This window comes from Scomber scombrus, chromosome 15 (assembly GCF_963691925.1).
Source record: "Scomber scombrus chromosome 15, fScoSco1.1, whole genome shotgun sequence".
Taxonomy (NCBI): domain Eukaryota; kingdom Metazoa; phylum Chordata; class Actinopteri; order Scombriformes; family Scombridae; genus Scomber; species Scomber scombrus.
In genome coordinates this window covers 2,032,165-2,045,640 of record NC_084984.1, presented here as the reverse complement: position 1 = coordinate 2,045,640, position 13,476 = coordinate 2,032,165, and the positions used below count along the sequence as shown (strand labels likewise).

The following is a 13,476-nucleotide window of genomic DNA, read 5'->3' as shown; positions in this document are numbered from 1 at the left end:
TGGCCTCCGAGCAGCAGTCCATAAACCAATGGGTGACGTCACGGATGTTACGTCCATTATATATACAGTCTATGGTTTTCACCCATGTGTGTGTCAGTGCTTCTTCAGGCTCAGAGGAAGAACCTCCTTTTTGTGATGGTTGCCTTCACATACATTATATCTCTTAGAATTATAGATAGATATAGTATGACATGGTTCGGTAAAGTTTGGGTTGTGTGTACAAAAACTATTCTGAGCTGATTTTGTTTGCCAGGTACCCAAGTCAGTTGTCTTTATTTGTAAGTATTTTTTTACGGCAGTGTCAGTTTGGACTTTGGACTGAACCATAAAGAAATCTGAATGCTAAAGGACTGAAGGGTACAGAAATATGGTTAAGGAATTGTGGCCCCAAACAGCGTGACACAGGGCACATAAAAGCAGCGGACTATGAGAAACTGCGATCGTATCCGACATTTTAGGGTCACGACGAGCTTCAGGCCGCTGAATAATCACCATATTTCTCTAAGTCGAGAAATCTTGCTCACGGGTAGACTTTGTATTTATTTCGCAGCAGATACATGTAGTTTTCAGCTGCTGTAGAAAAAGAGAGAGAGGAAGAGAGAAGGGGGGGGGGGGGGGTGTCGAAGGGGGGGATGTCTGTGTGTTTTGGGCCCCTGGCCGGTAGTCAGCAGATGAGATGGAAAGTGAGATGTTTTGGATGGAACTGTGTTGACTTTGGCTCTGACTTCGGGCGCAGGTACTGAATGTTTGACGACGCCGGGTCAAAGAGAAAGAGACAATGGGAAAGAGCCATCAGCATTGTCTGTCTGTGTGTATGTGTGTGGGTCAATGTTAGAATAATAAAAACAAGCATATCTAATGCAGTAGTTCAAACATTCAGAATGTTGTGTACCTGAAAATTCATATTATAAATGTGAAAGTGATTTTAGTGGGTTTATCAAGATTAATTGGCACTGGCCTTAAAAAAAGTCATGTGGTGCGACCATGATTCATCTTGAAATAAATTAATTTACTTAACACGCTTCACATCTTTTTTTTTTACAAGTTTTCAGTAATATAAAGTGTTTGGAAACAAAGTATTTGCATTTTAAAAAAAATGTTTTTGTAAATGATGATCTTTTATTTATATAAGATATTTCAAGATGAATCATGGTCGCACCACATGACTTTTTTTAAGGCCAGTGCCAATTAATCTTGAAAAACCCACTAAAATCACTTTCACATTTATAATATGAATTTTCAGGTACACAACATTCTGAATGTTTGAACTACTGCATTAGATATGCTTGTTTTTATTATTCTAACATTGAGTTGTTGTAAATCCTTATACGTCATTGACCCGTGTATGTGTGTGGATTTGATGTGTTTGAGATGTGTGTGTGTGTGTGTGTGTTGTGTTGAAATAATGTACAGGATGATAATGTTGGGATTTGTCAAACTTTAAACCCTTAAAACCCTGATTGGTCGCTGGATTCCAGTAATGAGTTTTCATCTCGGTCAGTGCATAAAACTGGATTTAAAGTCTCTACCTGATGTATGCACATAATCCGCAAATATGGGGCACGATAGACATAATAGTAAAAAAAATATCCTTCACAATCCTTGATGTCCTTTATGGAGCTGTGTACTTTTTGTAAATTTTGGAAATGATCTTTTATATGTAGTTATTACTTCTATGTTTTGTTCAATTATTTGTTCATTACAGTTTAAAGAGCCTAAATTGAAGCTTTGCAGTCTGATTGATTAAAGAAGCATTTGAGCAGTTGTGTAAAACTCAAACACACATTTCCATCTTTTCCTGATGGTCTGTTATAGTTGTGATTGTGCTGTATAAAGGAGCCATGAGCCAGACCGATTGTACACTATTATAAAATATAGATGTGAATTTCAGTAAGTCCAGAATATTCTATCCTTTCACAGCTACTGAAAAAAAAAACGTCTTTTTATTCCATCTCTCTGAGTTTTTCCTTTCTGACTAACTCGGCTAATTGGCTTCACCAGGAAACTGCTGTCAAGACAGTTTTAATAGGAAGTAGAAGCAGAATACAAATCTACTTAATCGTCCTATAGGAAGGAAGTTGATTATTTTGCCAGCATGCTACTTTTCGTTCCTCAGGTAGTAACTGGGTGCTGGTGGTGAGGATCCTATCTTTTTATCACAAAATGACTTCTTGTGTGTTTGTGTGTTCTGCAGGTAACCATCCTCCGAGGAAAGGATGGATATGGCTTCACCATCTGCTCGGATTCTCCTGTGAGGGTTCAGGCAGTTGACCCAGGCAAGTTTTCCACACGTGTGTCTCGATACATTCAGCTCAACATCACAACTCAAGAAATTATATAACATGAAATTATTACATGGCACTTTCTTTTGGAGCTGAATTGCCTGTTTCAGATGGTACAATCTTTCTTTTAGATGGCTGCATTTTGTCCTACATATGTTTTGCACTCATACTTTGGAGGCTTTCTCATTGGAGTCCCACCCAAAATCATACATTTATAGATTTAAACAAAGGTACTAAAAGATTTGATTGTAATACTCTTAGGGCCTGATTTACTAAGATCCCAAATAAAGGTACTAAATTGCGTGCACAGTGCAATAGATTGTGCGTTTTGCAGCTGATCTACTAAGAATAACTAAATGAAAACAGGTGCAACAGGTGCAGACAGCAGTACTTAAATGAGGGTTTTGTGTCTTAATGGAGAGTTTAGACGAGCAGAAAGCTGCAAGCGCAAAATGAAATGTGATCAGGTTCTAGTTGAAGAGGTTAACTAATATATTGAGTTATAACAAAAACTAATATTACCAGAAAAACCCACATATGGAGAGTATTAGTGACAAAGTCAATGCTGTTTGTAAAACCACAAATATTCCAAAAATATTAACACAGGTGGAAAAACTCTGTCCTGTGTTTATTCTGTCATTGTGCCTCCGTCTCCTCGTCTCCATAGTAACAGCAGGTTAATACCTGCCCTTCAAAGGTATTATTTATAGACGCAGTTACCGTCAGAAATATTACCTTCAGGTTTGGTTAATCACAATGTTTGTGCTAAATAACATATTTGCATTTTCTCCTCCCTGTATTTTGCTCACTGGGGTTGAAACGCCTCATATTACATTCATTACGGTAAACTGCTAATATTACATTCATTATGGTAAACTACTAATATTACATATTCATCTTGGCAAACATACTAAATGGACAGCGCATACTATCTTTTTGCACAGTTGAAAGATGCAAACCTCAGTGCGCTGCGTTAGTAGATCAGCTTGCACATATTTTGCAGGTGATGTGAAGTTTGCACACGTTTCTATAGACGCAGACCTTTAGTAAATCAGGCCCTTAGTCAGATTTTAAGTGAGGTTTTTAATTTTCATTCGCACCATTGCCAACAATTGATTTCTAGTTTTAATTATACTAATTACAGGAACTTGGAACAAAACTGAAACACCCTTATTCATATGTAGTGTATGGAGTCAGAACAGATGGATGAACTGCTTCTTAACTCAGAAATTATGGATTTTCCTCCATGTATTCCAACTTAGGCTGAGTAAACACTCTAGTACTCACATTTATTGACTTAAGTTTGGCATCTCATGAATGCACCTTGCTTGTGGGTGACTTCTTTAGGTATTCCACTGGTAGCATTGAGAATTACCATAAGGATTGACTCATGCAGCAGGGTGTTGCAGTTAATAAGGAGCCTGTCTGTCAAATTGACAAGTCCCCATGTTGGCAGGCATCCACCCTGCTGCCATGCCTTTAATAAGATTCTGAATCTAGGAGCTGATAGTATCATTACTGTCCCTTTGCACTGATGACAGGGATTCAAAATTGAATTAAGCTATAGGAAACAACTGAGTATCATAATATCAGATCATTATTTTATGTATTTATCTGTCATTTGTCAATCTGATAAGTTTAATTAAGTCCAATGAAGAAACAAACTTAACACATTAAGGAATTATCGCCCTGGGCAGCATGAATAGTACTGGAAGGTGTGTAACGATCAGTGATGGGAATAAAGGCGTTATAAATAAACAGTGTTACTAACGGCATCAAATGAATTACTGTTTCCCCCGTTACAACGCTGTTACCGTTACTGCCAAAAAAATGCGGCGTTAAGGCTGACTGATGCTTCGTTAAGCCGACGGCGTAGCTATGCAGAGCTCTCTCACCGTGAACCCCTACGCCTCCCCAGAAATGTAACTACGCGTCGAGGCAACGCAGACCGCGAGGGCTGTGATTGGTTTGTTTGGTAGCAAAAAATATACAGAGTAATAATTAATAAATAGAACAATGTTGTGTGACAATCATCATGCATTACAACTAAACACTGCAGAAACTCAAAATCTTCTAGTCAAAATAAATCTCATTACACTTAAAATAAGAAAAAGTAACTTTCACTTGTTTCAAGCACATTTTCATATGTAATAAGATGCTCAATCTGCTGTGGAGCAAGTTTTTTAAAATACTTGTAATAGGAAAAAATAAGAAGTGGCCATTACACAGAAAATAAAGAAATAAAAATAAATGGTCTGTGTCATACCTGGGAAGGGACTAGAGACACCGCTCTGTCGACAAAACACGACGCAATGGAGAGACGCAGAACTTGGAAAGGTGCACGACGGCGTCGGTGCACCGGGGTAGTTACGACATGGAGGTTACGTAGAAGCATAAATCAGCCTTTACTTCTTCAGACCTCACTGAAGCGGTTTTCGCCCGAACAGGCGCTTCTCTCTCTCTCTATGTCTCTCTCTCTCTGTCTCTCTCTCTCTGTCTCTCTCTCTCTCTCTCTCTGCCTGCCAAAGACTGGCTGCACTTAGGGCCGTAACCAAAGACAGAGTAGGACGCAAATGAGACTTAAATTCAATTGTTGAACATCTGCTACATGTACAATTTTTTATTTACTTAGTACATTATGCACTATGTACTTTAGTACATTTCTTTAACATAATTTCATTTTGAACGTGTTTTGGGCCAGTTGTTGTTGATTGGAGCAGCCAAGTAATTTGACATATTTGAACAATTTGAACAACGTAATAGTTACTTTTCCTGGTAATTAATTACTTTGACATTGATGTAACTCAGTTACTTTTTGGGAGAAGTAATGAGTAACTATAATGAGTAACGATCATATTTTTTTCTGTTTCTTCCCTCTGGCAGGGGGTCCAGCAGATCAGGCAGGTCTGCAGCAGTTGGATACTCTCCTGCAGCTCAACGGTCAGCCAGTGGAACAGTGGAAATGTGTGGACTTAGCTCATGCTATCAGGTAATGACTCCAACACATAAAAGGATTCACACCAGAATGTAGGAGAATCATTTTCATAGGCGTATTCAGGGCCCGTGGTTTTTAATGATTATCAAATAGGTTGACAGGTAAGGAGAATTAATTTTGCATCATTATTGATTTACAGTCTGAGCCTCAGTGATGAGTAATAGTTTGGGCTCAATACCTGAACAACAAAAAATGTGTTTAGAAGCTGTCAATACGTACTTAGCCTTTAGTGATGTGAAGGAATAACAACTGTTTCAGTAGATGTTGTGATGCAAATAATTGATCAGGAATCGTATATATCCCGGACGAGCCCCCATTTGTCACAAACCTGACAAGTCAGGATTGAAAGTGCTAAATGAAAATGGCTTATTATAACTTAAACAATCATATTTACAAAAAGCATGAGGTGTGGAGAGTAGTGGCATCAGTGGTGAATGTAGTGTATGGATGAGTGAGATGTGTGTGCTGCTGTTGAGTGTAAAAGGATAACGCAAAAAAGAACCCAGAACCTGTAGCGGCGTGGAGCCTGAGAGAGAGAGAGAGAGAGAGAGAGAGAGAGGGTGAGAGAGAGAGAGAGAGAGAGAGAGAGAGAGAGAGAGGGAGAGAGGGAGGGAGAGAGAGAGGGAGAGAGGGAGGGAGAGAGAGAGAGAGAGACCAGGCTGGCTTATATCACCTTGGGTAGAGGCCTAGCCAGGTGTGAGCACCTTGCCCTGACGACCCTCCCTAACTGCCGACTCCTGCAGGAAGTAATCAGCTCTATGATGTTAGCAGAAAGGGAGGGGTCGTAACAATTAAGTGTTTGATAACCTGTTCTTGCGTAATTGAGGAGTCTTACTTTATTGTATTATAGATGCACAAATACAATAATTATAGTTTACAGTGTTTCAGGGCTACTTCTCTATAACATTCAAAATGTGATCATGTGCACATAATATTTACTGTACAGTCCACCAGATGTTGAACACCACCTCTCTTGTCGTTGCAGAAACAGCGCCAATGAGATCACAGTGGTGGTGTGGCGCACTGGCCCCTCAGCAAAGCCTAGTTTTGAGGGCCTCATTCACCGACCCTCCTACAAGCCCTCCACCTCAAACTACGATGCCCCCTCGCCCCCTACCCGCAGGCGTGTTCCAGATGTCGGCACAAGCAAAACCCCCCCAGCTGTGCCACCTCTCCCAGCCCACCACCGTGCCGCTGCCAGCCGTAGGCTACTGGTCAACGGCTCTGAAGCTGGAAGTAGTAGCAGTGTAGGTGTAGGGACCCTCGGGTGGGGGGCTCAGGGGGGATCGGCCGAGGAGCTGGACGGGAAACCACGACACCTCCATCACCCCCACACTGCTACACTGAAGGGAACCAGGGTGAAGGCATCCAACGGGGACAACTACATCATCCTGGCCCCCATCAACCCTGGAAGCCAGGTACCGCAGACTGGTGGTGGGCTGCATCTTCATCATCTTCTTCGTCCTCCTCATCATCACCAGGGTCATATGGTGGCTCATCCTAGATATGTCTCCTTACCTTACATCCCTGGTGCTGATAGATAGAAGGACTGTATACAGTATGTCTGGGCCATTTGGGTTAATGTTGTCTCTTTGATTTGTGCTTCAAGACATGTTTTGAACACACTACATACAGCTCAGTGTCATGTAGATATGAAATAGCTTGAAAAGGAGGAGAGAGGAGATGATAACATACAAAGTGTAGCTGTTGATAATGCATTGTATGCCTTTACTATTGACAATATTTCTTTCATTACATACTACAGACTCAGCACAGGTCATATTAGGAGATCAATACATATGTATCTGACATCATTTATCTTAGAGATATCGGTAAATCACCTGTATACCATGGTTTATACAGCAGTACATGAATAATCTGGCTTTTAAGAAAGATAATTAATACAACAAAAATATTACTTTAATGTATACTCTATGAAAAAGCACAAATTCCAACACATTTACAGTATAACATTATGTACATGCAGAGAATAGCATCTACATGACGTCTTGTACAACATGTACTTATGGTTGCATCTAGTGATATCATGTACAGTATATATGAGGTAAAAGCTTTCATCATTAAAGCAAAATAAAGCAAATTCATTCAATCAAAAAGACTGAACTGAATTCCTCAGCTAACACCAATGTAACCCTACAATACTAACCCATTAACCACCTGACAAACATGTTGAAGCAAAAGGAGAAAAAAAAAGAAGTTTGGAGACAGTCTCCGTGCAGCCTTGTCCTCCGTGTGGTGATGCTTGTAATCTAGGTTTAGCCTTCAGCGTGTAAATAGTTGCTTAAGACCACCAAAACATTTCTGACAAACATCTTTTTCCTGTCATATGTAGGGTTGATAATTCAGTTAAATTCTCTTTTTTCCTTTATCCCTTGGTATCTAATTACGTCTGTGTGTCTGTGAGTCTTCCTCTGTGAATGCTTTTCAGCTCGAGGTTCAGTGAGGGAACATTGCAGTGTGTAGTGAGCAGTCCCAGACACAAGATGAGATGGTCTTTAGAAGGGACAGAGGCAGATTCAGTGAATAAGACTTTCATGAAAGAAATGAAAGAAAGTATTAAAAGAAAGAGTGAAGAGTGGTCTGGTGGCATCTGGGAAAAGGTTGCTAACATACTGCACAAACATTCCCCTTCAAATAGACACCACTTCTGCCCAAAGGCAGGAATTTGGTGAGTTTTCGTGGTGGCCATCGCAGGCTAAATATACCGAAGGCCCCGTGGAAATGGGTCAGGCTGGTGATATATCACGCCGACACAATAGTCTAGCTCACAAACAAAGAGCTTTGAAAGCACATACTGCAGTCTGACCAAATACGCTGGTAGAAAAGTGTGCTAATGATCTGTTGAAAACGTCTTGTTGTCTTTTCATTTTCACCTGTTAGTCTGAACAACATTTGAAGTGGTGGCAGCTTCCTGTCTTTATTCCCGCAGTTGATTTTAATTTGTTATGACAGGTGGAAACCCTCACTGCCTCACTTAGTCCAGCACGATTCAGACGGGCTCAGCTGAGTCCTAGAAACTCAATTCAATGTCTTGCAAGTAGTGTTGTTTTTGGCGGCCTGTTTTAATTTTAGTCTTAGTCTAGTCTTTGTGTCAAGCTGTCATTTTAGTTTTTATTAGTTTTAGTCACGTTCATACTCTTTAGTCTAGTCAAGTTTCAGTCGACTAAAAGTCTGATTTAGTCTCATTTCAGTCAAAATTATCTGTGACTATTTTAGTCTAGTTTTAGTCAATGAAAATTGTATTTTAGTCTCTTTTTAGTAATGCAATTCTATCTAACCCAGTCAATATAGTATAAGTACCTAGTAGTATAGACCAAACCAACCAGAGTTTTTATTTTGTAAACCACATTTAGTCTCGTTTTTATTCATCAACAATATCGCATTATATATTTAATTATAGTTATCGTCACATGACCAGCATTTACGTTGCGTCTCGTCTTGTTTTCGGCACGTGATAAAGGTTCGTTGACGACGATATTTAGTCATAATTTTCGTTAACGAAAGCAACACTACTTGCAAGAAACCACAGATGACAATGAAGACCTTGATCCCTAAACCTATTTCATATCAAAATGGAAAAAGAGACGTAAACACAAATACACAATATTTTTATGTATATATATTTATGTATATTTTTAAAATCCCCTCTATACCCCAACCCGTTTTATACAATTATGGAATCATGCCTATCCGTATATCAGTATCATAATCACGTCATAGAAAGTTAACTATCAGTATAGCATCAGATTAGTGATATAATTATTACTGTATTTTATTTAATATGTATTTTGGCTTTGCTCCATCTTACATGTATGTGAGTTTTCATTTTGCTTCAGCATGCATGTATGATATTTATGTCATTTCATATTATTCTGCTTTCAGATCTTGAGGCCTGTTTACCAAGACAACCAGGGAACATTAGGTAAGACATGATTCAAGACTCATGCAGTTTTTAGTACAGAGTTCAAGGCTACATTGAACTCTGTTGCAAATTTTGGCCGAAAGCCTTTGTTTAAGTTGGCTTTAGTGCCTTTACTATTGTGGATGTAGCCCAGTGGTAATTACATTTTTAACCTCACATTTCAGGTTATAATTATTTTAATGACACTCACTCAACATTTGGCACCTTTTCCCCCAGTCTCACATTTAGCTGGCTTTAGAAATACCACCCATGTAAAATACTTATAAGGCTCACATGCTCCTAAATTACTTCCTCTAAACGTTTTACTTGTTCATTAAAGATCCTGAAAAAAGGAAGAATCTGTCTAGTTTTATGCTTAAAATATAACAGCTTAAAATATCAAATATGCACCTCTCCCTATTTTGAAATAACATGATGCACACAACAGTATGAGGAGCACTATAAGACAACCACACACTGAACAAAGGAATTCGACTCCTATAAAATCAGATTTTTTTTAGCTCCTCTTCCAGCTTAAATTCAGCTGAAGCAACCATGTGGTGTGGTTTCTATTTTTCATGCTGAACCAGCAGTGGACCAGTCACACTAGTCATCTTGAACATACAGATAGTTGGAAACACAATAACAGTTAGATGAGGAAAGGCCTGGAGAAAGTTTAAGAAATAGTTTCACATTATGCTAAAATATGCTTATTTGCTTTCTTAGTGAGAATTAGATGGGGAGATTGATATGGATACCATACCATATATTATGCTAAATATAAAGCTGGTTAGCTTAGCTTAGCTTAGCATAAAACCTGCAAACATGGGGAAACAGCTTGCCTGGCTTAGTCCCACAAACACTCAAACAACTTGTCATTTTAATGCTTAGACTTTTTGTAGAGATTAAACAAACAATATATAATGTGTTAATCAGTGAGCTTTAGAGGGGTTGGGAGGCAGATTGTGTTACCTTCAGACATAGCCAGGCTAGCTGCTTCCCCCTGTTTGCAGTCTTCATGGTAAGCTAAGCTAAGCTAAGCATTTCCTGGTTCCATCTTAATATTTAGCACACACACTGAGAGTTGTATGAATATTTTCATCTAACTCTTTGCAAACTATTTAGGATCTCCATGTGATGTTACTACATAGAAAATACTTAATTAAAGATGTTACTCCACACCCAAATCAGTACCCAGAAGTCTTCACAAATTCTATGTAGTCTGTGTCTTTACCTGTACCTGCTTCAGCTTCCTCTTTTTGTTCTTCAGCTGCCAGGTTATATCCCACACGGCAGGCCTCTGGTCCACAGAGCCAGGGTGGAGGTAGTGGGGGTGCTTTTTCTGGAGGGACGAGTAGTGGTGGTGGAGGCGGAGGTGGCGGGGGTCTTTCCAGTCGCACTGGCTTCCTACGACGGTCCAACAACTCCAAGACAACAAAGACAGCGTCCACCTCAACTAATGCCGGTGGCCCCAACTACCAGCAGCAGAATGCAAACTTTGCCAATTACCAGAACTGTACCATTGTACGCTCACACACTCCACATGCCAACTATGGATATGTTAAAGTGGCACCCAAGATCCTTATCTTCCCCATCTTTGTTCAGGTATGCCAATGTGTGTCTATTTTTACAATTGTAATTATTGGTAGTTTTATACATTATGATTTGTGCTTCATTTATATACATTTTAGGGTGCTGTTGAGACCTGTGTTGAGCTTCTGTGCAGAACTGCTCACATTTAAAAAAACAAAAGACTTTTTTTGTTAATGATTAAATAAACCAGATATAACATGTTAATTAGTGAGCATTGGAGATGCTGGTTGGCAGTGTTTCTTACCTTTGGACCAGGCGGGGAGTTCCGGTCCTCTGAAATGAGGCCAACGTGGAAGTAACTTAAAACTGCATTCTATCAAAAGGCCACCAGGGGGCGACCGTTTTGGTGTCAAAAGGACTTCCGTCTCTATACAAGTCAATGGAGAATTCACCAACTTCTCACTTGATTTCTAACCTCAGTAAACGTTTTCAAAATGTGTTTATGGTCTCAATCGCTAGTTTAAAGCCTTCTTCAATGCAGTATGATGTTCATTTGGGACATTTTGGCCTCCCTGATTTTATATGTGACGATAAAGCAGGGTATGCATTAGGGCGTGGCTACGTCGTGATTGACAGGTTGATTGGTTCACAGGTTCAGGAGGGCGCCTCATGCTCCTCCTGATGCCCATATAAGTAGAATCCGTGTTTTTATTTTTCCCAGCATGCACCAGAAATGTTCAAGATGGCGCTGCTCAGATCCAATACTATTGGCCTCCGAGCAGCAGTCCACAAACGTCACGGATGTTACGTCCATTTCTTATATACAGTCTATGCTTTGGACAAACCCAGTTTAGCTGTTTCCCCCTTTTTTCAGGCTTAAAGCTAAACAGCAGCTGTCTTTTCAACCTGATCTCACAGGGGCCCGACCCCCGTTAACACTGAATCCCGTGATGGGGACACGCAATGTGTCAAATTTACGTGTCCCCATCACGGAAACAATACCGATGTAAAATCAATGGGAATCCTCTTTCGTGGTGGGGACACGGATTCCCCGGTTCATTCTAATAACAGCCTATAAAACTATTGATTATATTATTATTCATGTGGTAAAATGCTAAAAGAGGACAGTATTTCCCTTTTTAATAACGTAAAGGTAAAGTCCAGTGGTAATAAATATAATAACTACCTCATTACACCAAAATGACAGTTATATCATACACAACCTGTTTTTTGCACTATTATTGCATTATAGTGCTTTTATATATTACTATTAGTATTTAATGCACTATAATACATTCATTAAACTGACTATTAAATATGATAGAGGTGTTGATCTTCTGGGTCAAAAGGTTTTCTAATCTTGAGTTGACTGGTTCACAATCACTGAACTCATATATCTATGTAAGTATGCAGTTATAAGAGAGAGAGGAAGCGAGGGGGGGGGGGGGGGGGGGGTGACATTAAATGACTTCAGCTGCGGACATGGTGGTTATGTGGTACACATTTTAGACCACTGGGCCACCATGATGCTCCGAAAAGCAGCCTTGGGTGGTCAAATAAGGAAATCCGTGTATAATGGTGCACAAGGTGCTTACCGTAGTATGATTTCAGGTAGAAGGAAGTAGACATTTGGGGTTTGCAGAACTGCTCACATTTATGAAATACTGTGACCTTTCTGTTTGAGGATCTTATATTTTACGACTCATTAAGACTGTCATGGGAATGTAGTAGTACTAGACAGTTAATGTGTTCGTGAAGGGAGACAGCAAACCACAAAAAACAGAGGGGGTGTTGAAATGAACCCAGGAAGTCTGCATTAAAAATGGAGCTTTTTTAGTAATGTATTGACCAAAGTAAAGGGTTTGCCCTTATTGCTGATTGTGTGATCTGCCCAACTCTTTATCTCCTCAGCTGTGTGCCAACAATACTAATTAACATATACTGTATATACTGTATTTACTCCATAGTATGATGATTGGAAAGACTGTTGAATAGCACAAATTAGGAAGTAGAGGTGAGGTATGTTAAGTCATGTGTTGTTGCATAATAAATGCTCTCAAATATCCAATGAAGACCATCGTGAGATAAGACAGTAGTCAACATTTAAGATACTGGTGTCTGTGCTGGTAATACTTATACTGGTATGTTAGAATACTTCAACCATTTATTCTTACACTCTCAACATGCAGTGACTGTGGTGGTATTTCCTGTTAATTCAAGTTGAAAAGCATAACTTTAACCATATTTCATACAGTATGCAGATATTACACACACACACACACACGTATTGAGCTGGTCCTCTCTGTCACACTCTGGACTAAGAAGGAAGTCCCCCTCCTCCCACGCTGCCGCACTGGTTCATTTTAAGTGTCAGTGTCTTGTCATACTCAGACCACACATACCACCTCACAGTTGCAGCAAGCTTTCTGTCTTCTGACTCAGTTTCAGTCGACTTTCTCACAGAGAAGAATCGCCGTGCTGTTAGCTGTTTAGCACATTATTTGGATTTGGGAGCTAAAATGGATTTGGTACTGCAACCTTGTGTTTTATTTGACCTTTCAGTAACAAATATAATATTATATTAATGATTTTTGTCTGAAAAATGCATAAAATGTGTTCATGATTTTTGACATGAGGCTAAGGATAAGTGTATATATTATCATATTTACTGGTAGTCATTCATAAACATCTGATTAAAGTTGTCATTTATCAATAAATGTGGTCAATTTGTATTTAGGGTCAAA

The 13,476-nt window shown here is 39.4% G+C and overlaps 1 protein-coding gene across 1 annotated transcript in view; it reads left to right on the top strand.

The window, feature by feature from the left end:
* The window catches only part of LOC133995676 (regulator of G-protein signaling 3-like), an 88,744-nt gene that overhangs the window by 42,721 nt on the left and 32,547 nt on the right, over window positions 1–13,476 (top strand). The window contains exons 10-14 of the mRNA XM_062435148.1: window positions 2,195–2,276; window positions 5,166–5,271; window positions 6,263–6,695; window positions 9,181–9,220; window positions 10,470–10,804. Of these exons, the coding sequence (XP_062291132.1) occupies window positions 2,195–2,276; window positions 5,166–5,271; window positions 6,263–6,695; window positions 9,181–9,220; window positions 10,470–10,804 (996 nt within the window). The remainder of the gene's footprint in view (window positions 1–2,194; window positions 2,277–5,165; window positions 5,272–6,262; window positions 6,696–9,180; window positions 9,221–10,469; window positions 10,805–13,476) is intronic.